We start from the raw sequence: 20,792 nt of genomic DNA on the forward strand, positions 1-20,792 counted from the left end.
CACGCCCCCCTCATCTGTGGCCACGCCCACCAGGTGGTGCCGCGCCCAGCAGAGGCTCCGCCCCCCCGCGCTGTGCCGCGCCGCTCTGCCTGGCGGGGACGGACAGCCGGACCCGCGTGCGATGTTTTTGCGATGCTCACACACGATAATTGCCTCTAAACTAATTAATGAAGCGCTATCGCTTCCCATGCGCTGGGCTGTCACACTGCTGTGTGCCACGGGGCACACCGTGTCCCCTTTACTCTGACACGGCCACGTCCGGCAGCGAAAGGGTGCGGGCGTCGTGGGTGAAGGAAATGGGAGAGACCTGGCCGGACTCCCGGCGTCCTCCTCCTCCTTCCCGGCCCCACCTCCCCGGCACCGCTTAACTGCGGCCGCGGGGCCACCGCAGCCCATCCGTCCCCGTCCCGCCATGCTGAGGCTGCTGCTGCTCTGCGGGGCTCTGGGCTGCGGGGCCGGGAGCGACGGTAAGGGGCTGCGGGGACGTGCGGGGCCGTGGGATGCTCGGGCCACTGCGGGGCTGGAGGACGAGGGTCAGGTTTGGCGTGACATCCGCGTCTCCCTCCAGCCCCGCTCGCCTTCACCATGCTGCAGTGGACGCAGGTGTCCAAGGGCAGCTCTGTCTTTTGGGGCAACGCCACGCTGGACGGGCGGCTCAGCCACATCCTGGAGGATCACAACGTCACTCAGGTGCTGCCCCTGGAGCCGCCTGCAGCTTGGGCACAGCAGCGGGACATGGTGACCAACTACCTGAGCTACTTCAGCGGCATTGTGCAGGTCTTCAGCAAGGAGAGGCCCCTCAACTGTGAGTGCTGCCGGGGCGAGGGGGCACGTGGTGCTGTGCTGCTGGGGATGGCTGCTCGGGGACGGGGACGCAGCCCCAGAGCTGCAGGCAGCCCTCGGGCAGAGGGCTTACCCTGGGGTCACTGCTTGGAAGCAGGATGCTGAGGGTGAGGAGGTTGTATCCATGCACAGGGACGCTGCTGTGGCTGTGCTTTGACATCTCTCTCCCTACAGCCCCTGTACCCGTGTTCTTTCCTAGAGCCCATTTTGCCCCCATTCATTCCTGCACCTGGATCTCCAGTGCTATCCACGTCCCCACATCCATGCCCTATAGCACATCCCCTGTGAGAGCCACCAGGAGCTCACTGAGCACAGTGCGATTTCCAAATAAGAAGCTGCAGGGAGCTCACGAGTGCAAGCCCACAAGCCATGGCCGTGCACACACTATAGCTCTACAGCAGCAAAGGACAGCTGGAACCTGATGCCCTCCATCCCACAGACACCCAGATCCTGCACTGCCGCCTGGGCTGCTGCCTCTTCCCTAATGGCACAGCCCACAGCTTCTACGAGGTGTCCCTCAATGGAACAGCCTTCCTCACCTTCCATGTCCCCACCGCCACCTGGGAGCTCCGCTGGCCACGCAGGGACCCGGTGGCCACTTTTGCCCGGCAGGAGCTGATGAAATACTCTGAGACCACGCATAACCTACAGCACTTCCTCAACACCACCTGTGTGGACATCCTGCGGGCTCAGAGCCCTCACACAGGTGTGTGCCAGGCACGGCGGGGTGCTGGGGGTCCCCCTGCTCCTGGCTCTCATCCCTTGGGAATTGGGGTGACTTACCATTGCCGCTCCTTGCAGGGAAGCAGAGAGGCCGCTCGCACGCCCCGCTGGTGCTGGGTCTGATCCTGGGGGTCTCCGCGGTGGTGGGTATGGCTGTGGGCATCTTCTTGTGCACAGGAGGGAGCTGCTAGCAAAGCCATGGCTGTCCTGGGTCACTCTGCGGGCACAGGGGACCAACCCTGCATCACCCCATGGGGATCCCAGCTGGGACGGTTCCCCTGCCCCAGGGATGGGGCTCACAGCGCACCGAGGCGCGGAACCGCGCTTGGCCTGGATGCACGAAATGCAGAGAGGGGTGAAAGTCAGAAGAAAGCCAAAAAGGGTGAAGAAGGTTGGAATTCAGACCGTGATTCATCGCCGCTCTGGGGTGAAAGGGGATGGATGCCGGGAGGACAGATGTCACATCTGGGAAAGGAGCCGTCGGTGGCCGTCCATCTCCGTGTTGAACAGCCCTGCTTCAGGGCCTGGTGCAATAAAGCCCTTCTGCCCCCAGACTTGTGTCACACTTTCTTGCATAGCAGGGGGGTTACGCAGCATACAGTGAGCTTGCACAGCCTTGGGAGAGGCCGCAGGGCTCGTGCTGCCTGATCTCGCCCCAACTGCATGCTGCTCTGCTTGTGCTCAGTTTGGCTGCAATTTTCTCCCTGAGGTCAATTGGTGTCATTTATTTTTTTTCCTTCACCTCCCTATGGCACACTGAGGCTGACTATAGACGGTTCCTCCTGGGCAGATTAAAGGGCTCATCGCCGTCACGTATGGGCATGGGCTCCCCAAAAGCTGGGTGAAGGAATGGGGAAAAAAAAAAAGAGGATGCTGACACCAGTGCAAGGCAGGCCCACAGAAAGCACAGATGGGGTCACAAACACAAAATTCTTACCCTTTGGCAGCGAGGAGGGGAAAGCAAGAACAGAAGTGGGATGGGAGATGACAGCAATGTCCACAACAGGGGACAAAGGTCTCTCAAGAGGCTACAGCTCATCTGCTGGAGCTGCCAGGCAGCCCTGGCCACCCTCCATCACGCAGCCCCCCACCCTTCAGGGGGCTGCAACAGCAGAGTGAAGCAGCAGCCAAGCGTCCTGGGATCCAGAGCATCAATTGAGGCAAACATCAGCACTCAGCTGATGGGAGGCCAGATGTGCTGTATGTATTGGGGGGGGGGGGGAAAGGAGGGGAGAAAGCAGAGGGGTTTGTTTGTGGCACAGGGCAGCAGCACTGCGTCTCCATCATGTGCACACAGAGTTGCAGGGCAGATTTCGCATCGTGGTTCCAAGAGGTTTTGCAACTCGCAGGACATCAGAAAGCGAGCTGGTGGCTCTGGTGGGTGGCAGCCCAAGGACTTGGGAAACCGTGGGGGTCTGGAAAGACAGGGCTTGTTTTGCTTCTGCAATGCATCAGCTTTTAGACAGCTGGGGCCGTCTTTGCTCATAACAGCTCTGGAAAAGCCTTTTTCCCTGTCTGTAGGCTCTGGCAGTGCTCCAGGATGTGGCTGCTCTGCCAGCTCAGAGAAAAGGGCAACAGCTGGTGCCCTCGAGTCCCCAGGCCCTACAGCCTTCCCTGGGCACCGCACCCAAAGCCACCCTGGGTCATTTCCCTGATGGTGACCAATATCAAACAACGCATGACACAAAGGGAAGGGCTATGGCGTACAACTGCACCCCTCCCAGCCTCAAATTCTTCTGCCCACCCTCAAACTGCTTCATCATAGGGTCACTATCACCAGCGGCACGCAGGGCCCAGCCAGCAGCCCAGCTCACACATAGGGAGGCCCCAGTTGTTGCTTAAGTGTTTACCATCATCCAGCAGCCGGTAGCCATGTCCAGTCCTTCAAGCCCTGTGCTCCCCCTCAGAACAAGTGCCAATCCTCAGCTGTATCCTGTCAACCACAGGGCTCTTTCCCTTTCTTCCTGACTTTATCCACCCTGCACTCCCCTGGAGGCTTTCACCAACCCCCCCCACAGCATCTCAAGAGCAAACCAGGCTTTTCTCTCCACATGCCAAATACTTTCCATCACTCATACTGCTATTGCTGCCAGCTGAGATAAGCAGCCCAGCCTCTAACGCTGTGTGTTGTTGCAGTGGGTAAGGTGATGCCCTCAGGCTAGGACTGGGTTTCCCCTTCACCTACACATGCATCCCACGGGTGTGCACACATAGCCTAGCAAAGACACACTCATCCTTTGGGGAGGAACGGCATTTTGGCATCAGCCCCACATCCCAGCTGGCGGCTCTGTGTCCTGTCTGTCCTTCACCCTGTAGACAAGGGGCTGCCTGCCACCAGGAGCTGCCCCAGGAACTGGGGATCACAGTATCAGCACTCACCCTGAGGGTGGAGGTGCTGGGTGGGAGTGAGAGCTGTACAGCACCTCTGGGGGTCACACCACAGCATCACTCCTGCTCCACACACACAGGGTGTTCCTCCATCCTTCTGGTACCAGATTTAGGTCTCCCTCAGCTCAAACTGCTGCATTTTTTTTGCTCATCACCAGGACGAGAAGAGTTTATCCTTACAATAAACACTCTATGCACTCAGTGCCTACACTGCTATCATCAGTGCTGCTCAGGACTAAACAGCCCCGTTCCTCTGAACTGTCCTCAAAGGCCACACACACGTTGTGACAGCCCCAGATGCTTTCCTCTGTGGAATTTCCAGTTTCCAGACATCCATTTTAACCCTGCTGCTGCAGCAGGCTGAGCACACTTGCTGCATTCAGAGAAATAAGGCACAGTCCTCCTAGAGACAGGGACTTCTTTTTCGGTTGTGCTTTTGACTCCCAGTGAGTCGGGGATCTTTGGAAGCACTGAGATCTTCATCCACCACCCTGCCATGATTGTGCCTTTTACTTCTGCATTTGCCTTCTGCAGGAGGCTCCTCTGCCTGTCAGCCTCCTGCTGCCAGGGGTGAGCAGGCAGATCCTTGGAAATACTTAGGCACAAGAGGCAGAGCTGACACATCCCTCCCACAGAGAGGATGTCCAGCTCCTATCACTGCCCTCTTCTCTTTCCTAACGCCTCCTAGGTCAGTGTGCCTGGCACAGCTGGAGGAAATAGGAGGCAAAAGCTGGGCTCTGGCCACAGTCAACACGGAGCACAGCGATGTGGCAGCTGGGCAAACAGAAGCTGTTGGGCAGTTACTGCACCTCCCTGCCAGCCACAGCTGGGCCGTCCCTGGGTGGGACAAGCTTTGGTCTGAGTAAACCTTGCAAGACTGAGTGAGCAGCTCAGCTCTGTGGCATTGGAGCAGAGCGGCTGCTATCCAAACACCACCTAAAAAAATCACTTACAAGAACAACAGTAAGGAACTGCCACTTCACCTTCCTTTTCTGTCCAGCCCCACACCAGAGGTCCCCAGATAAGTTCACACAGCTGGATTCCAGGAACGCTGCAAACCTGGGCGCCTTTAGGACGGCAGTTCCCTCTCCCCTCTACTGCCTGTCTCTCAAAAATATGTTTAGATACAGATAAGTATTTTAGAATAACAAACTCTTCGTGGAGGGAAAAAAAAGCCAGCCCACACAACCTTTCCAGAGAAGTTTCCATGGAGGAGAAGCTGCTGTTTGGGAACACTTTCACCCTTGCCTTTACTTGGTGAGGAGGGGACGCTGTGCGAGCAGTTTAACTGGTTGTAGTGAGAAATAAGGCAGCAGCTGCTCACTCCTGGCCAAGAGCATCAGGAACAAATGCCCTGTGTGGCCACATGGTTGCTAAGGACCCACGTACCAAGCACAAAATCTCCTGTGTATGGTCTCAAAAGTGTAGCATCTGGTCTAGGGTGGGCAGCAAGGCTTTGCAAGCATCAAACCTGTCTCAGAGAGACAAGAGAACTGGGCAAGGCTGCTGGGTCAGCTGTTTCTTCCCTCTCCTCAGAGCACGCAGGTTGTCACAATGCTTCCTGGAAAAGCCATCTTGTACTGTGATTTCACCATCATCTACTTTTGATGAGCACTGCAGGACAGGGAAGCCGCCCAAATAACCAGCAGTAGTACCTAGGCTGGCTGAGCAAGAAAGAACAGGTATCCACCTCTGATCAGTTGAGGCTGCACATCTCCAAGCAGAATACATTCCCACCGTGTTGCTTAGTGCTTCCTTAGACTTTACTGCGTAACTACTTACAGTGAGAAGTCCTTTTCCTCCCTACACAAATGCTTTACGAGAGATACTTCTCCCACAAGAACTGAAGGGACTATCTGCCCAGTTACCTCTTCAAAAGCAGTAAGCCAGAGGAACGTACTCACTTGCCTGGCAAGAAGAGCTGCAGTTACCTGCTCCTGGCCTCCCTGCTGGAATAGGGAGCAGGCAGTCTGCAGGACAGCTGAGAATTGGTGTGGATGTGGAGTCCTCAGCCTAACCAGAGCCAGCAGGATGCAGCCGGGGGGAGTAACAAAGCACTGATGGTAGCAGTGGGATCTTCAACTAGAGCTGAGGGAGCCTGTGGTTAGACCCTGGAAGAACATACAACTTGGAGGTGATCAGAAGTATTCACTTTGTAAAGCAGGATCCTGTTTTTGGCAGGCAATAACCATTTTCTTTTTAAAATACGCCCTTCTCAAAGCAGCAAGAGCTTCTCTAAAAAGCACATTTTGAGGACAAGCATCTCGATAAAAGAATTGAACATCCCTGCATCTGAACGGCTAATCCTTGCCTTGCACAAGGCTGTGTGAGATCAAGCAGTCCACGTGTGCTATGACTCACTCACACTGGTTAAGCCTTACTGAGAGAGAGGAGGCAGTAACTCACAGCCACCAATCGCCACAGAACCTGGGGATCACAGGGGGCAGATACAACTTCTGTGATCCTTGAAGGTGCTGGACTTTCCTGCTGCCAACAGAGCAGAACCCAAAGTGGAACATTTGAACAATAGCCTAGCAAGCACTAAAGCACACAGCTTCCTGGAAAGACAGCACGGAAACCCTGGAGCTCGTCTGAAGGCAGGGACAGCAGCAAATCCCAACTGCACACTACGCAACAGGGAAAAGAAGGTGGAAGGAAGCCTGGTAGGATTTGAGGTTCTTTCTCTTTTTCTTCTTGGATCACGTCTCAGTGAATTACCTGCACCACAAACAATGCAGCCGTTCTCTGCTGATTTGTGCTTTGCTCTCACACTGGCAAATATTGTGGCTTGGCAGCTATCGTTGCCGCTCGGCACAGCACCGGCCTCTCAGAGCAACACTGATCCACAATGGAAAGGGAAAAACATCCTACAGGAAGGAAAAGAATTAGCATGAAAAGAAAAGGCAGCGGTGGGAAGAAGGAGCTGCGCTCAGAATAAATGCACTGCCTGCTGCTGGGGGTGGGGGTAGGAAGGGTTTCACCACAGCCAAAATCTCACACATAGAAGTTGAGACCTGGGTCTAGTTTTTAGCTTTATCTTTGCACCAGCAGCACAGGCCATGTTGGTTGGGGTAGGAAGGAAGGCAGGCCGTGCAGCTGTCAGCAAATAGACCCTTGTAGCACACACTGAGACAAGAACCAGGGCAGCCCTAACAGGTGTGCCTGCCTTTGGAATCTAAGGTTTCTTAATCAGAGCCAAGGGGAGAGGTGGGGCACAGAGCTGCCTACAGGGACCTGGAAACAGCAGGTCAAACAGGCTGATGCTCTAGGTAGTCTCAGCCAGGATTAACACCAAGCATTAATGAGGACTTAGAGGAAGACTAGAGTTGAGACTGAGGGTTTTGCACCCTGGGTTCCCTAATTCCCCACTTTGTTCTGCCAAAGCAAATATACAAAGGATCCAGCAGGAAACCTCCCCAGTGCTGCTGCTTTCACTGCGTCAGCTCCTGCTGCTGCTGGGTGGGACACAGCTGGACCATGGCAGCACAATGCCACAGCTCTCCACCTCACCCAGTTCAGATCCGTGCTGCTTTAACTTGAAAACAAAGGAAAATCCTTAGCAACAAAAGCCAAAGAGCGACTTCCAGTCTCCTGCTGCTGCTCCCCAGAAAGCATTTCCCTGTTCAGAAGCAGATCTCATCTATTTCCCAGCTCAGAGAATGAGGAATCAGGCAGCAGCAGCAGCCACCCCATTTCACAGCCCTCAGGAGCACGGGATGAAGATGCAGAGCAGCATCCTACACCAACAACTGACTCATCTCTCTTGCTGCCTGCATCCCTGCCACAGCAAAGCAGCACGAGGCTGAGTGACGCAGGCACCTCTGGGAACTTTCTTAGCTACCACTCCCAAAGTTCTTGCAAATAACATGCAGAGATGAGCATTTCTGACAAGGATGCTTAAAGGAGCAGCACCTTCACAGCAGACACCAGAGCAGCACAGGTCCCTCCCTGATGAGTTGCTGGGCCCTCGGTTCAATTAAAGCAGCTGCAGAGCTTTTGCTGGTGTTAGCAGTAGTTTCACCCTTCGTGGCAGCTTGCAGCAAGATGATCACGAGTCCAACGACTTGCAGCTGTAGCAGAGTAAGGGCTGCTGAAATACATGAGCAGGGAGGTTTTGCCATTCCAACTCAAACACCTTTATTTCTGCACTGTTACTTCCCCCGTCCTCACGGAGGACAGAGTGCAGGAGGGAAGTAAACTTTGGCAGACAAGCTGTTGGTTACACTCAGGGGTTAGAAAGAATGAAGACCACGAGGAGCCAGTCCCATTATTTTCCCCAAAATTTCATGCTGAAAGTCCAAGGAGTCTCTGCTAAGCTGCTGCAACTCTGAATTCAAACTGAGCATTGACTTTTGGGACAGGAGCTTTCAGGAACTCCTTCCCCTGCTTTCCCAGCCACACATGGGCCTAACATGTCCTGCAAAGGCCCTCCTGCCAGCCCACCCCCAACAGCACCTGCATGCCTGCCCAAGCAGCACTCACTCTGAAGCAGTGCCACACTCCGGACTCAGAGGGGAAGGGGAAGAAGATCTGGAATTTAAATCAAACTTAAAACAAAAACAAAAAACCCAGAGACCAACATGGAGGACAAAAGAGGAGAAGCTACAAAAATATGCTGAGATGGTCGAGAAAAGTCACATCAAAATATATTTAAAAACCAGGAATTCCAATCTGTGTGGAATTTAAAACTTCTTTTCCCCCCTTTCTGTCTGCACAAGGAATTTTTGTTGTTCCAGGACATGGAACACGATAAGCAGCACCCATTGTGTCCTGAAAGATGAGACTTCCCCCCTCCCTCAACTCATCTGAACTATTCCACCATTTACAAAAAAAAAAAAAAAAAGAAATTATATATACCTTAACAATCACCCCACCCTCCCTGTTTTCCATTCTACAGTGGGCAGGAGGAAGAACTGCAAACAGAGCTGACTTGTGATTAAAGTCCTTTTTCACCCCCACCAACATCAATATCCCTGCAATCCGTTGTACACCTTCTGCACAGAGCCTTGTTTCAACAGCTGTTTGAGACCTGCAAAAGAAACAAAAGCATTACCATGCAGCACAAACAGGAGGAGGACTCTGCAGGTGCTGCTTATTGCATTTACAGATCGGACACACAGGCCCTGTGGCACCAGCCTTGAGCTCAAGCACACATTTCTGAATGACAGAAACACGCTGACACCACGAGCATCATCTGAACAACAACAAAGAGAATCTCCCCCAGGCTCAGAGGCACAGCAGCTTTACTCCTGCTTCTTCAGCATTCCCACCAGCAGAAATAAGATCAAATAGGACCAAACCATAAGCCAATTCCTCCAGGGAGAAAAATCTCTTTCACTACAAGCTCAGAGACCAGCACACCAGCTCGAGATCCTCACAGCTGTGCAGATGGTTACAGCTGACTCCTAGAGCTGCTTTGCTATTGAAGTTGAGAACACATTTGTCATCTTAAGTACAACTGCATCAAGAAACAGCTTTATGAGCATTTCCAGAGTTGAATTCCAGTAGCTTAGCTCATCTAATCAGCTCCCTTTAAAGCCCTACAAAAATCCTCTAGCACTGCATTTGGGAAGGCTATGTTTGGTTCCTCCTGAACTTGTCAGCTACAGAACCTCACGTGAATAACTACACAAGAGAGGTTTTCACACTCATAAGTAGTGCCTGGGAATACTACTGACTGCTAGAAGCAGCCCCCAGGGAGCAAGCTTGTTTCTCTTACTTGCATCTACAGACTTGATAGCACCCTGCTGAAAGCCTGCATTTATAGGTTTGAAAGCCACTGTGTTACAAAGGGGTCTAAAGGAGCATCACTTGGTTGGATTCAGCCTTGAACAAAGTGCCATCCTCGCTGCTCCTGAAAAGCCATTCATAAAACATTTTAAAGAATTGATGACCTGATGTCCTGTCAGCACTCAAGTTTTACCAGAGCCGGATAAGAGAACAGGAAGGTGAGTCAGCACTGTAACCATAATAGCTAATCTATTCTATTGGGCTTAGCATGGCCAGAGGAAGACTAGCTGGTCTTTACTGCTACTTAAGGGTCAAGTCTGCACAGAGGAAGCAGGTTGCCAAGAATGTGTGCTGTGCACTTTTTCCAGAGGTAAAATCAGAGGGAAATCCCTCTTCAACATCAGCCAGGACTCCCAGCCCTGGTCATGGCACAGCCCTGCTCTGATCAGCACCTGAAAGGATCATGATGGACAGGGGCTGGCAGGACCTGAGATTGTGAGGTTAAACTCCTCACATCATGGGTAACTTCCAAATTTAAAGAACAGCAAAAACAAACAAACAAACCACAAAACAACCCAGCAACAATAGAACCCCACTAAGTTGCTTTAAACCCAACCAAATTCTGCCAGTGGGTATCCCCAAAACAGTATCAGCTTCACAACAGCAAGAACTGGCAGCTGGCTTGCAGCTCAACATGACAGAAGACAGGATTTGTCCTGCCTCAGATCAGCCTGCTGGATTGAGGCCAGAGTCCTGGTGAAAAGTCCTGGGCTGGATGCTGACATTTGTAGAACAGATCAGATTAGGCTGCCTAGAAAAACACCTCAGTGGTTATCAGCTTTAAGCAAGGCACGTATGCAGGGAGAAGCACAACCAGTTATTAAAATCAACTCACTCATATAGAAGAGAACCCCTAACATGCAAGTCATTCACAAAAACTAGCCTAAAAGATGATGTGTCTCCCTGCAACCTTTGCCCTGCATGCCTACTGTTATACAGTTCTGACTACAGGAACTGCTGTGCCTTTAGCCCCATCAAAATACTGGAAAACAGTCCTGGAAAGAGCCTCCTACTTCCAGTTCACAGCCACTTCCTGGCTGATGTGTCAGTAGATGTGTCTTTTGGCAATGCAGCCTTTCAAAAGGAAGGACGTCACTGAAGAAAGGTGAGCTCCACTAACCCTGAACAGCATGGCATTACTACCACTGTTGTACCTTGTTTCCTGCTGGCTAGCACTTAAGCAGCTGCATGCTGGCCTGAAGGATAACCTCATTAGCTCACAGGAAATTTTAGCATATATCCCCAGCGTTGGGGGCTTGGTTTTCACAGCCAGGAATCCTGGTATTTGGTTCTAATGTGCTCTCAGACATTTACTGGAGCCAGCTTGAAGTTCCTCCTGACACCACGAGCTGGTGACAGGTCACAACACAACTTGGGCACTTTACTGCCTGCTCCTGCTTGCTGAGCACTAAAACATGGAGAACAAACAAACACCAGCAGCAATGGAATACAGACAAGAGAGAAGGTCACTACTGATCATCAAGCAATAAATTCCCTGATACCACCCAGACAGAGAAGAGCCTAATGTTTCTCTGACTCTAGAGCATCAGGGTTGTGTTCTCAGTGTCTTCCAACTGTACCAGGAGCCATCCATATGGCTATGAGATAAGAAATTAGGAACAGTGCCAACAATAAGAGAAAGGGATGTTTTGAATGCCAAGACCTGCAGTCTTCCTCTGAGTGCACGCACTGTGCTGCCACACAGCACGAACAGAGCTATTCCCTCATAAAACTCCTTAAATCCCTACATGTTTGGAGATATTCTAGCACACAAGAATGCATCTGACTGCTTACCCAGTCACCTTTCCCTAGGAAGGATGGGATTGCTTCTGCAGAAGCTAAAAACACCCAAAGGCCCTGTGCTTGAACATGCTCATGTGTGTACCACCCTCCTGGGCAGGCCAGCTAGCAGTTCTGACAATCACACAGGACTTTGTCATTGCTTCTAGCCCACAATTTTTTCCTCAAACTGCTGAGAGCAGCAGATTGGAAAAATCTCAGTTCCATCTGAGAGGTGCTGCTGCCATATGCAGCTTTGAGAAGAGCAGCACAGTGTGGAAGGAAAAGGCCTTGAACTAATACAAAGACATTCCAGCCTGGATAGCTGTAGAAAGGCTGCAAGAGAATAAGCTTGCAGATGACTGGTCACCCTGGACCCGTATCTCCAATTAGTAGCTCACACAGCAGCGTCAACACAGCAGGAAGTGCTGAGAAGAGACCACACAGGGCTTGGCTGCCCTCTATGCACTTGAGGAGTGCAGGAAAGCTACACGTTTGCTTCCCTCTAGCAGGACAGCTGCCAGAATCAACTAAGACAGCACATTCAGGGTGATTGTACCTTCTTCTGACCAGCAGAAAGAAGCTGGGAAGCAGGATTTTCTGCAGGAGAGCTTCACTGGTACGTGCAGGAACTTCTTTGCCCCACAGCAGAGGATGGGGCTCCTTGACCTACTCTGATGCCTTGAGCAGAGCAGCAGAACCCACTGCAAAAGCTGACAAAGCAGAGATCAATTTCCAGCTAGGAGCATAGTATTTATCCTCCTGACAGTGTTAGGACTTCCACACACTTCACTCAAGAGCTTCCATTTTGGCACTGATGCTGATCTCTACTACGAAACAGGTGTATGTGTCTTCACTGCACACTTCTTTCCTACACAATGCACAAAGCATGTATGGTAGAGGGAGATGTAGGGATGCACAAACCCTACCCAGTGCTGTACAACACTGCTCACCCTTGACTGTAGAAGAGTTTTCACAGAATCCAAGAAAAGTAGGAAACAGCTTGTGGTCTTATTCCAGGAAAGGCCAATCAGACAGGGGCTCAGCCCAGTTGGTCTCTTTGTTCAGGCAGATGGCCAGCTACAGAACACAGCACTGCTAGTAGTGTCAAGTGCAACACCCCAGTAGTGGCACATCCTAACCTAATCCTGTTCCCTACAAATGCAGCAGCCAAGCTTGCAGGCTTCAAAAGAAAATGGAAGTTATTCACAGGGCACTTGGCCAACCATCTTACGCTGTTAAAGGGGTAAATGGGAATGAAAGTCTTTCCTGGTCACTACAGTTACACTACACTTCTTAGCAGCTCCTGTGAGATATCTGTGCAGCCCTAAGCCATAACAGAGCTTTAGAACACCCACCTTCTCGCTGTTCGCTTGTCAACTGCTCTTTGGGGAACTCCACATCAAACGTTATTATTAGTGAGCCTTTGATATTATTGTTATCAAAGTTTGGAAGACCTTCTCCTTTCTTCCACAGTTTGGCCCCAGGCTTAGTAATTTTATCCCGAGCAACATGAACCTAGAGACAAAAGAGATTTGAGAATGCTGCTTTTGTTCTGTGAATGCATCTCAGTCCCTCAGATGTCCTCTGCAGCCCACTGGAAAGCTCCAGCTGATGTTGATTCCCCGCCAAAGCCAATGATATCCAAGGGAACCAGGCAGCATTACTGCCAGGATACTGAAGACAAGACATGCAGTAGCTACTCTGAAGGGCTGGAACCTTGATCCTCACCTTGCACCCCTTGTGCCAGGCCTGCTTTGATTCTGGATAAATTGTTCTGGAGGCCTCTAACAAAGGCAGCCACAAAAGGCCAGCAGCTAAATTTTATTTACATAGAGCAGGAAAGCAAATCTTTTCCTCACCTTGTGCCCATCCAAGTGGGTTATATCCATTTCAAAGCCTGTAAGTGCCTCGACCAGCGAGATTGTCACGTTTGTATACAAGTCATCTCCTCTTCTTTCAAAGACTGGGTGCCTGCAGAAATGAGAGATTGTAGTTTTCCTCCAGCTTGCTCCCATCCATTTGTGAAAAGAGTTGGGAGAACTTCACAGAAATCAGAGAGGAAGTCAAGAACGAATGAAATTTAGCTTTGTTTTCCTGTGTGCAAGAGTGCTACTAATAGCCTTTCTATTTCTAGAGCAGTGAGTGGTAAGGAGTGTCAAGTTGTGACTCACTCAGCCTTTCTTACCAGTACATTTTTTTGACAATAGGGAGATAGTATGTTTACAGAAAAAGGAGATATCCCCTGTGATTCAGGCAGCAGCTAACCTATGCCAGAATTCAAGGGAAACAGAAGTGGAATATCATTGCATCATCCTAACAGCACAGAATTCTCTAGCATCCTCAGGGTTGAGCATCCTGAACTGCTCCGAATACCTGAGCCCTGGCTGTACCAGCACTGAAGAATAAACTAGACACAAGCCAAGCAACACTAGCCAGAAAGCTGTTTGCAGGCTTCTTTGATAGTAACCTGAAAGAGTGGTCCAACAAGGCCAGGCACTTACTTGAGAACTTTTATTCGGAAACGCAAATCACCCGGCTCCCCATCCACGTGGGGCTCCCCTGTGGAGGAAGAAGAGCTGTTTATCCAGTCAGAAACAGCTAAAGAAGCAAGCAGCACATTAAACACAATAGGGATTTGCAGCTCATGTGTCAAAGGGAGAGAAACAACTGCTTGCTTCTCATGTGACTAAAACCCTGCTTACATGTATTTCTTTTGCTAAACAGTTTAGGATTTCCAGCATTCCCTCCAATTCACCCCTCTCTGCTGTTCTGAAGACCTGCCCACACAGCAATGATAACCATCCGTTACTTATTAAAGGACATAAACTCCTTCTACAGGAGGGATTCTTTCACATACTGAAGTCTGAAACAAATGTTCTTGTTCAAGTTATCATCTGAAATATAAGATGTAGGGCTTTTTCATTTCTTTCCTTTTCTTTTTTTTGTGTATTCTGTAGCAAGAAAGGGAAAGGATCTCAGGAGTGTTACCCAGACTTGCAAAGACTGTGGTACTGGATTTGAGCAGCACACTCTGGAAAAAAAAAAAAAAGCTTCACATAATATGCCCTGATCATTTACCTAGAGCAGAGCAGAGCCCCTTTCACACTGCCATGAAGACCAGCCTTGTATTAAAGCAAAGAAGCAAGCCACAAGCTGGGCACTGCCCATATACATACCCTCACCAATGAAGGGATATTCCATACCATCCCTCACACCTGGCTCTATCTCCACTTCTAGTGTTCGCTCTTCATTCACAAGCCTGCAAAGGGGAATACGCAAGCACAGTTTTCAGCATTAGGTGGTAGCACCTGCTTTGCTACTGGAGAATGAGAACACCCCCACAGATCACACACTCCTTGCTTACACCTTGAGCTGCAGGCCAAGTGCTGCCTTTCTCACTCATTTACAAATTGAGTAAGTTCCTCATCTAACAGATCTGCCCATTTCCACTTTAATTATTAAGTCTGTCTCCTCGGAAATGAGAAGCCTGCGTTAAGCGCTCTGAAATTCCCCCCATCTTCCCGGTCGTACAGACGCTTTTCTCCCTCTGGTGGCAGGTTTTTGAACTAACAGCATACAGCACTGAAGAGCACAACTCACTTGACATTGGGACATTCATCACAAACAACTTCTTGAGTCATCTGGAAACGCCCGGGGCCCAGCTGTGTGGTCCTCATCTCCTGCCGGCAATTGCATTTCCGTTTGCCAGGTGCCTGTCTTGCCACTGGCTTGTTCCTGACAACCTGCAGCAAAGAGGAAGAAGCTGACACCAGCACACAGGCCAGCACCCCAGCTCTTGATCACTCAATCTGAATGCAATTTGTTTTTTTGTGCACATGATCTTGAAAGAAAAAAAACAAAACAAATCACACTCTGCACTGTTTTCACCTTACACCTCTTGCTAATCACACAAGAAATGCCCAGTTACCAGAAAATCCCTTTTGCCACCTTCTCTATCCATGCACATCTCTTTAACTGACACCTTTTATGATGACTTCTCTGTACCACATACATACTGTTATATACACACTGAGTTCCTCATTTATCCAGACATGTGTAACACAGACTCAAGCAACATAAAGTCTAATGCATAGTATTAGAGTTAGCAAAGATCGTCAGCACCAGAAACACAGCTTGCTTAAAGAAAATTAAAAGGCCACCATATGTTTAAGCATGTAATCCAGAGATTCAGTGACTCGTTTGGCCATAAAGAAGCAGTGAAAAATGCACAGCGTGGTGTTGCAAGAATGGCTGAAAATAGGAAAACTAAGCTGTGTGTTTCAGTCTATGAATGGGCCTCAAACACCACCAAGAGCTAAAGGAAACAATTTTCTTAGCTAGGCAATGACAGCCAGTAAGTTAATATCACAAGAAACGTTGTTAAGGCAATTTGCCAGACAGCAAAGAAATAAACACATTGATCCTTCAGTTAACTACTAACAAATAGCTTCATGACATCCTCAGCTACCATGTAAACAAGCATCTATTCTAGTTCTATTCTTTTGAAGATTCAAACAAGCAGCAGCAAGGCCAGTTATCTGAAACTTGGTAGCACTGCAGAGGCCAATAGGCCAGCAAACTTACTTCTACAAAGTTTCCTGAATACACCTCCTCCAGTGTAACCTCCAGGTCCACAATGATGTCGCTGCCCCGAGGGATGTTCCTGTCCTGTTGGCGAGGGTTGCCTCCAAACATGAATCCAAAGTCCCCAAAAAAGCTGGAGAGAAGCACACAGTTAGTTCAGGAAGGGAATTCTGACCAAGAAGACAGCTACCCAAGGCAGGAGCAATGGGTGCCTGGAAGAGATTTCTTTGCTTAAGAAAACCAAGGTATATGAGAAGACAACACTGGTTTCCATTCGCTGCTCTTGGAGAAAGGACCAACAGACACCAGACAAACTGCTGGAACAACACGTGGAACATCTGTGTATTTCTTCATATCCTTCATGTCACTTCGCATCGCTGCCTCCTGACCAGGTGAGAGGCTTTAACACTGAATCGACCCACATCAAATGCATGCCCAAGGATCACAGAATTAAAGCTCTGTGGAAGAACTCAAAGTGGCAAAACCTCCTTACTGTGAGAAGATGTCTCCATGGGAACTCTGGTGCCCATCCTTCAACCCCTCCTCACCATACGCATCATACTGTTTCCTCTTCTCCTCATCTGACAGCACCTGGCAAAGGGACACAGAAGAGCAGGGTGTTCACCCACAGGGCACCTGGGTGCTTACACAAAGCTCCAAGAGAAGCTTTGCCAGAGCTCTTAGCTGGGGGACAAGTAGCAGTGCTTCACAGTGCAAAAGCATTGGCTAGAACTCGCCTGCTGTGCTGGGAAGTTAAACACGTGTTGGTTAAGTTCATAGAAGATAGAATTAATTTATTAAAACAGCAGATGAAACACAGAGGATATAAAAAATAGTGAGTTTACTCTGAATGAGTTGAGAGAGACTCGGAAAGGAATAACAACTCAAAATCATTTCTTACAAAGCAGGAACTGCTCCTCCACGAGAAGAAAAAAAGCACATAACACAAAACAGGGCCCTGGCTCTTCTGCTCTTAAAGCATGTGGAAAGCATTTATCTGACAAATACTTCACAACTATTAGCTATGATGGCTAGTTTGCCTCCCAAAATGAACCTGCTGGGTACAATAATTCCACAGCAGCTTCATCACTGACTCAGTTCCTAAGGGCAGCAAAATTCAGGAGCAATCTCAGTACTGAGGCAGAGCAACACATCCCACTAGACAGCATACAAGATCATAAAGCTTCAGTTGTAATTCCTAGGTATTATCTTTGCTTTTGGTCACCACTCCACAGATTTCCAGTCAGATTTTGCCTTCCTTCCCTTTGCTGTTGGTTATTTTTTGGAAGGCTCAAGATGCCATGTTAGCTTTCAGAGAGGAGTGGAAAGGGCTGGAGAAGATGGCTTAATGATGAAAGCCAGCCTCAAATTGTAGGTAATGATAAATGGCAGCAGCAAGAAAGGTAGAAGAAAAACAACAGTGACTCTAACTACTAGCTTCACCTTCCCAGGACTAAATGTAAGAGCTCAGTTCTTCCTTTGACACCTGGGATTTGCAATACAACACCCATCTGAGAAAACTGGGATAAGTTCCACAATCCATTAGTAGACTACTAACAATATTACAAGAAAGAAAGGAATAAAGAGTACAAAATATTTGCTTTTCCATTCACTTTGCTTCCTTAGCAGGCTTCAGGAGGTTTAAGAACACAGCACTCTAAATTCTGTAAAGAGAGTTCTTGTTTATTTTAGGTTGCTTCAAAAGCAATGCAATTCAGCAGATAAACTGAAAACCAAAAACAAGATTCCAGCCCCTGGAAGGTGAAAATCACCCTGAGATTAACCGCTGCTATATAAAGGAGCCTCTGAAACTGAAACACCTGTTAAGCTGAGGGGTTCAAATCAGGCTGTTTAAGTGAAGGACACTGAGTAGTTTAATTTACTCTCCCCCTCACTTTTTTTACCCCCCCACCCTCCCCCAAAGACTTTTCTCTAGACAGTCAGCAAGACTAATCTTGAGTAGCAGCATCGAGCCTGAGGCTTTATGGTAAAAACAACAGTAGTTCAGGGGAGGGCATGTTGCATTTGTTTTGTCTGTGTTAGCAACAGCACTCCACATTTTATGCTGAACAAGTTGGGCTCTGTATTTCAGTAGCACTTTGGTAAGGGAAAGGAAGGTAGACTGTCACCACTCAAAAGAGCTTTTGCTGCCCGTGCCACTCCGTCCTCTACTGCTTTGTGATTTTACAGCTGTTTCTTCCCCAGCATTTCTCTGTAGGAAAGACCCTTTCAACTGCTACTGTGGCTAAGTTATAAACTGGGACTCTGGGCACACAGAGAAATGCTCCCCGTGCATTAAGCACTGCCAAGTGTGTCAAGCCCCCAGCTCACATAAACTACTCAGCCCACAGCTGAAGCACGCAGAATGCATCAGCCTTCAAGTCAGAGATGGTAAATGCTAGATCTCCCACCAAAGAATTTTTTACACTCACCAACTTCGCTGTGAGAGCTAAGCCAACTTTTTAAGACTAGAAGTCAGAACTAAAAGGAGTTCTAGCTATAAGACACACAAAAAAATGTGTTCTTCTGAGCAAGGAGGAATACATTCAAGCTGCTTCTCACCTCACTTCCTCATTCATTTTAGATTTACATATCAGAAGAAGGAAGCAGCATCAGGGACAGCAGCAGGAGCCCTGCTACAGCCACAGATTCAACCACAGCATCAGACTGGGCAGGAAGAAACCCCCCTTCCTCCTGAAGATAACACTGGGATCCACATTGTCCTATGGCCTGCCTCCTCAAAGCCAGCACAAACCTCCTACCTAAAGTGCCAGCCTGGGCAGGGTCCTGGTGGAGCTGCTCCTGTGCATTTCTGTTGGGTCAAAACTCTCTTCCTCTGGAGCCTTCCTCTGCTCCATGAGGGGAAGCAGGAAGAAAGCAGCAGCAACAGAAGGGGCCAGGCTCTTTTCTGTGGTGTGCAGTGACAGGACAAGGGGCATTGAGCAAAAACTGGAACACAGGAAGTTCCATACAAACACAAGGAATAATCCCTTTACTGTTGAGGGTGACAGAGCACTGGAACAAGCTGCTCAGATTGGTTGTGGAGTCCCCTTCCTCCTCTGGAGATGTACAAAACCCACTTGGATGCCTTCCTGTGCGACCTACTGTAGGGAACCTGCTTTAGTACATGTGTTGGACTAGATGGCATCCAGAGGTCCCTTCCAACCCCTTTGATTCTGAGATGGGAGGCAAAAGGACAGAGAACATGAAGGAAACACAGTCCACCATCCACAGAAGAGGAAAAACAGACTCTGATTTAAGTGTTTGGTAATTTATATGTGATTTACTTAGCATATGATGCTAGAAGTATAAGTTATTACTTAGATGCTATGCGTCAGCAAAAATATAACAGAATTCATAATGGCCAGGGTTGGAAGGGACCTCAAGCAACATGAATCTCCAGCCCCTCTGCCACATGCAGGGCCACCAACCTCCCCATTTAATACTGGACAAGGCTGCCAAGGGCCCCAATCCAACCTGGCCTTGAACATCTCCAGGGATGGGGCATCCACAACCTCTCTGAGCAGCCTGTTCCAGCACCTCATTCTTTATGCATACAGGACTCCAGCAAAGATTTTTCACCCCTTACCACATTTACTAGAAGGCAAGCCAACAGCCTTTCATTTCCTACCAGCCAAAACTTACAGCCACTCTCTACACAAACACACAGACAGGTTCCTGTGCCAACACTCCAGCTGATGCATGCCCATTTCACACTCAAAGAGCTATTAATAAGATCAAACAGCTCAAACTCCACGCTCCCCCAGGTAGGTGAACTGCTGCCCTTTATTGCTCTCAAACAAGCAGATAACCCAGGTCAGCCTGGCAGCCTCTCTTTGCTTCGTTACTAGCTACCACATCTCAAATTCAATACAGATTTAACAGGCGAGGAGGGATGACAACAATGCCCTACAGAGAGTCATTTCTGTTTGCTAGAACTCATCCCAGCCGTTCGGGAGCTCAGCATTGCCCTGACAGCCACAGGCTGGGTGCCTCCCAGCCGGGCCCAGCCTCACTCACAGCACTGTACCACGCTGCCCTCAGTGCCACCCCCAGCCCTCCTCCCCCACCTCGTAGGCAGCTCCCAAGTCCTGGAACTTCTCCTGGGCCCGCGGGTCGTCGGGGTTCCTGTCGGGATGCAGCTGCAGCGCCAGTTTGCGGTACGCCTTCTTGATGTCCTTCACGGAAGCGCCGCGGGACACCCCTAGGATCTTATAGAAATCCCTCCTGAGGGGGGAGAGAGAGAGAGCGGGAAGGCCCCGTCAGCGGGCCGGGCGCCGGAGAGCCGCGGGCCTACGGGATGAAAGGAGGGGATGAGGGAAGGGCAGCCCCCAGGGGAGCGCTCACCCGGCGGCGGCCTCCCCGCAGAGGCAGAGCAGGAGGAGACAGACGCGGCCGAGCCAGCCGAGGGCCATAGCCGGGCCGAGAGGAGGCCGCCGCCCGCACCCCGTCCCTCACACACGAAGCCGGCGCCCGGCCGCGGCCGCCAGCCAATGAGAGAGCGACCCAGCCGTAGCCACCGGCCATTGGGGAGCGGCCCGGCCCCGCGCGGCTCGAGCTGACGGCCAATCGCCTGCGCACACTTCACCACCGCCTCGCGGGCGCGGCCCAATCGCATCGTAGAGAGTCGGAAGGAGAAGACGCCGACCAACCGCGAGGCGCGTCGCTTCTTCCCGCCTCCG

At 50.2% G+C, this 20,792-nt stretch overlaps 2 protein-coding genes across 2 annotated transcripts; one reads left to right on the forward strand and one right to left on the reverse strand.

Annotated features, from left to right (window-relative positions):
• The first annotated feature begins 48 nt into the window (after positions 1–48).
• On the forward strand, positions 49–2,656 carry PROCR (protein C receptor). The gene is made up of 4 exons (XM_048954311.1): positions 49–467; positions 569–805; positions 1,283–1,549; positions 1,645–2,656. Exons 1-4 carry the CDS (start codon positions 413–415, stop codon positions 1,755–1,757), a joined length of 672 nt encoding a protein of 223 aa, XP_048810268.1. The 5' UTR covers positions 49–412; the 3' UTR covers positions 1,758–2,656.
• A 5,921-nt stretch (positions 2,657–8,577) lies between these two features.
• DNAJB11 (DnaJ heat shock protein family (Hsp40) member B11) lies at positions 8,578–20,636 on the reverse strand. The gene is made up of 10 exons (XM_048954301.1): positions 20,458–20,636; positions 20,181–20,337; positions 16,604–16,701; positions 16,111–16,243; positions 15,127–15,269; positions 14,703–14,785; positions 14,028–14,085; positions 13,386–13,497; positions 12,882–13,041; positions 8,578–8,983 (listed from the first exon to the last, which is right to left on the reverse strand). Exons 1-10 carry the CDS (start codon positions 20,523–20,525, stop codon positions 8,919–8,921), a joined length of 1,077 nt encoding a protein of 358 aa, XP_048810258.1. The 5' UTR covers positions 20,526–20,636; the 3' UTR covers positions 8,578–8,918.
• Positions 20,637–20,792: the final 156 nt, after the last annotated feature.

This window comes from Lagopus muta, chromosome 9 (genome assembly GCF_023343835.1).
Source record: "Lagopus muta isolate bLagMut1 chromosome 9, bLagMut1 primary, whole genome shotgun sequence".
Lineage (NCBI taxonomy): Eukaryota > Metazoa > Chordata > Aves > Galliformes > Phasianidae > Lagopus > Lagopus muta.

Excerpts from the sequence above, each read along its gene's own strand:
- DNAJB11 (XM_048954301.1), bottom strand. The coding sequence starts at position 20,525 with ATGGCCCTCGGCTGGCTCGGCCGCGTCTGTCTCCTCCTGCTCTGCCTC. Across the intron at positions 14,786-15,126 it reads GATGAATGTCCCAATGTCAA|GCTTGTGAATGAAGAGCGAA; the intron begins GTGAGTTGTGCT and ends TCCCCTTTGCAG. Across the intron at positions 13,042-13,385 it reads CCCACTTGGATGGGCACAAG|GTTCATGTTGCTCGGGATAA; the intron begins GTGAGGAAAAGA and ends TTTTGTCTCTAG.
- PROCR (XM_048954311.1), top strand. The coding sequence starts at position 413 with ATGCTGAGGCTGCTGCTGCTCTGCGGGGCTCTGGGCTGCGGGGCCGGG. Across the intron at positions 806-1,282 it reads CAAGGAGAGGCCCCTCAACT|ACACCCAGATCCTGCACTGC; the intron begins GTGAGTGCTGCC and ends TCCATCCCACAG. Across the intron at positions 1,550-1,644 it reads GGCTCAGAGCCCTCACACAG|GGAAGCAGAGAGGCCGCTCG; the intron begins GTGTGTGCCAGG and ends CGCTCCTTGCAG.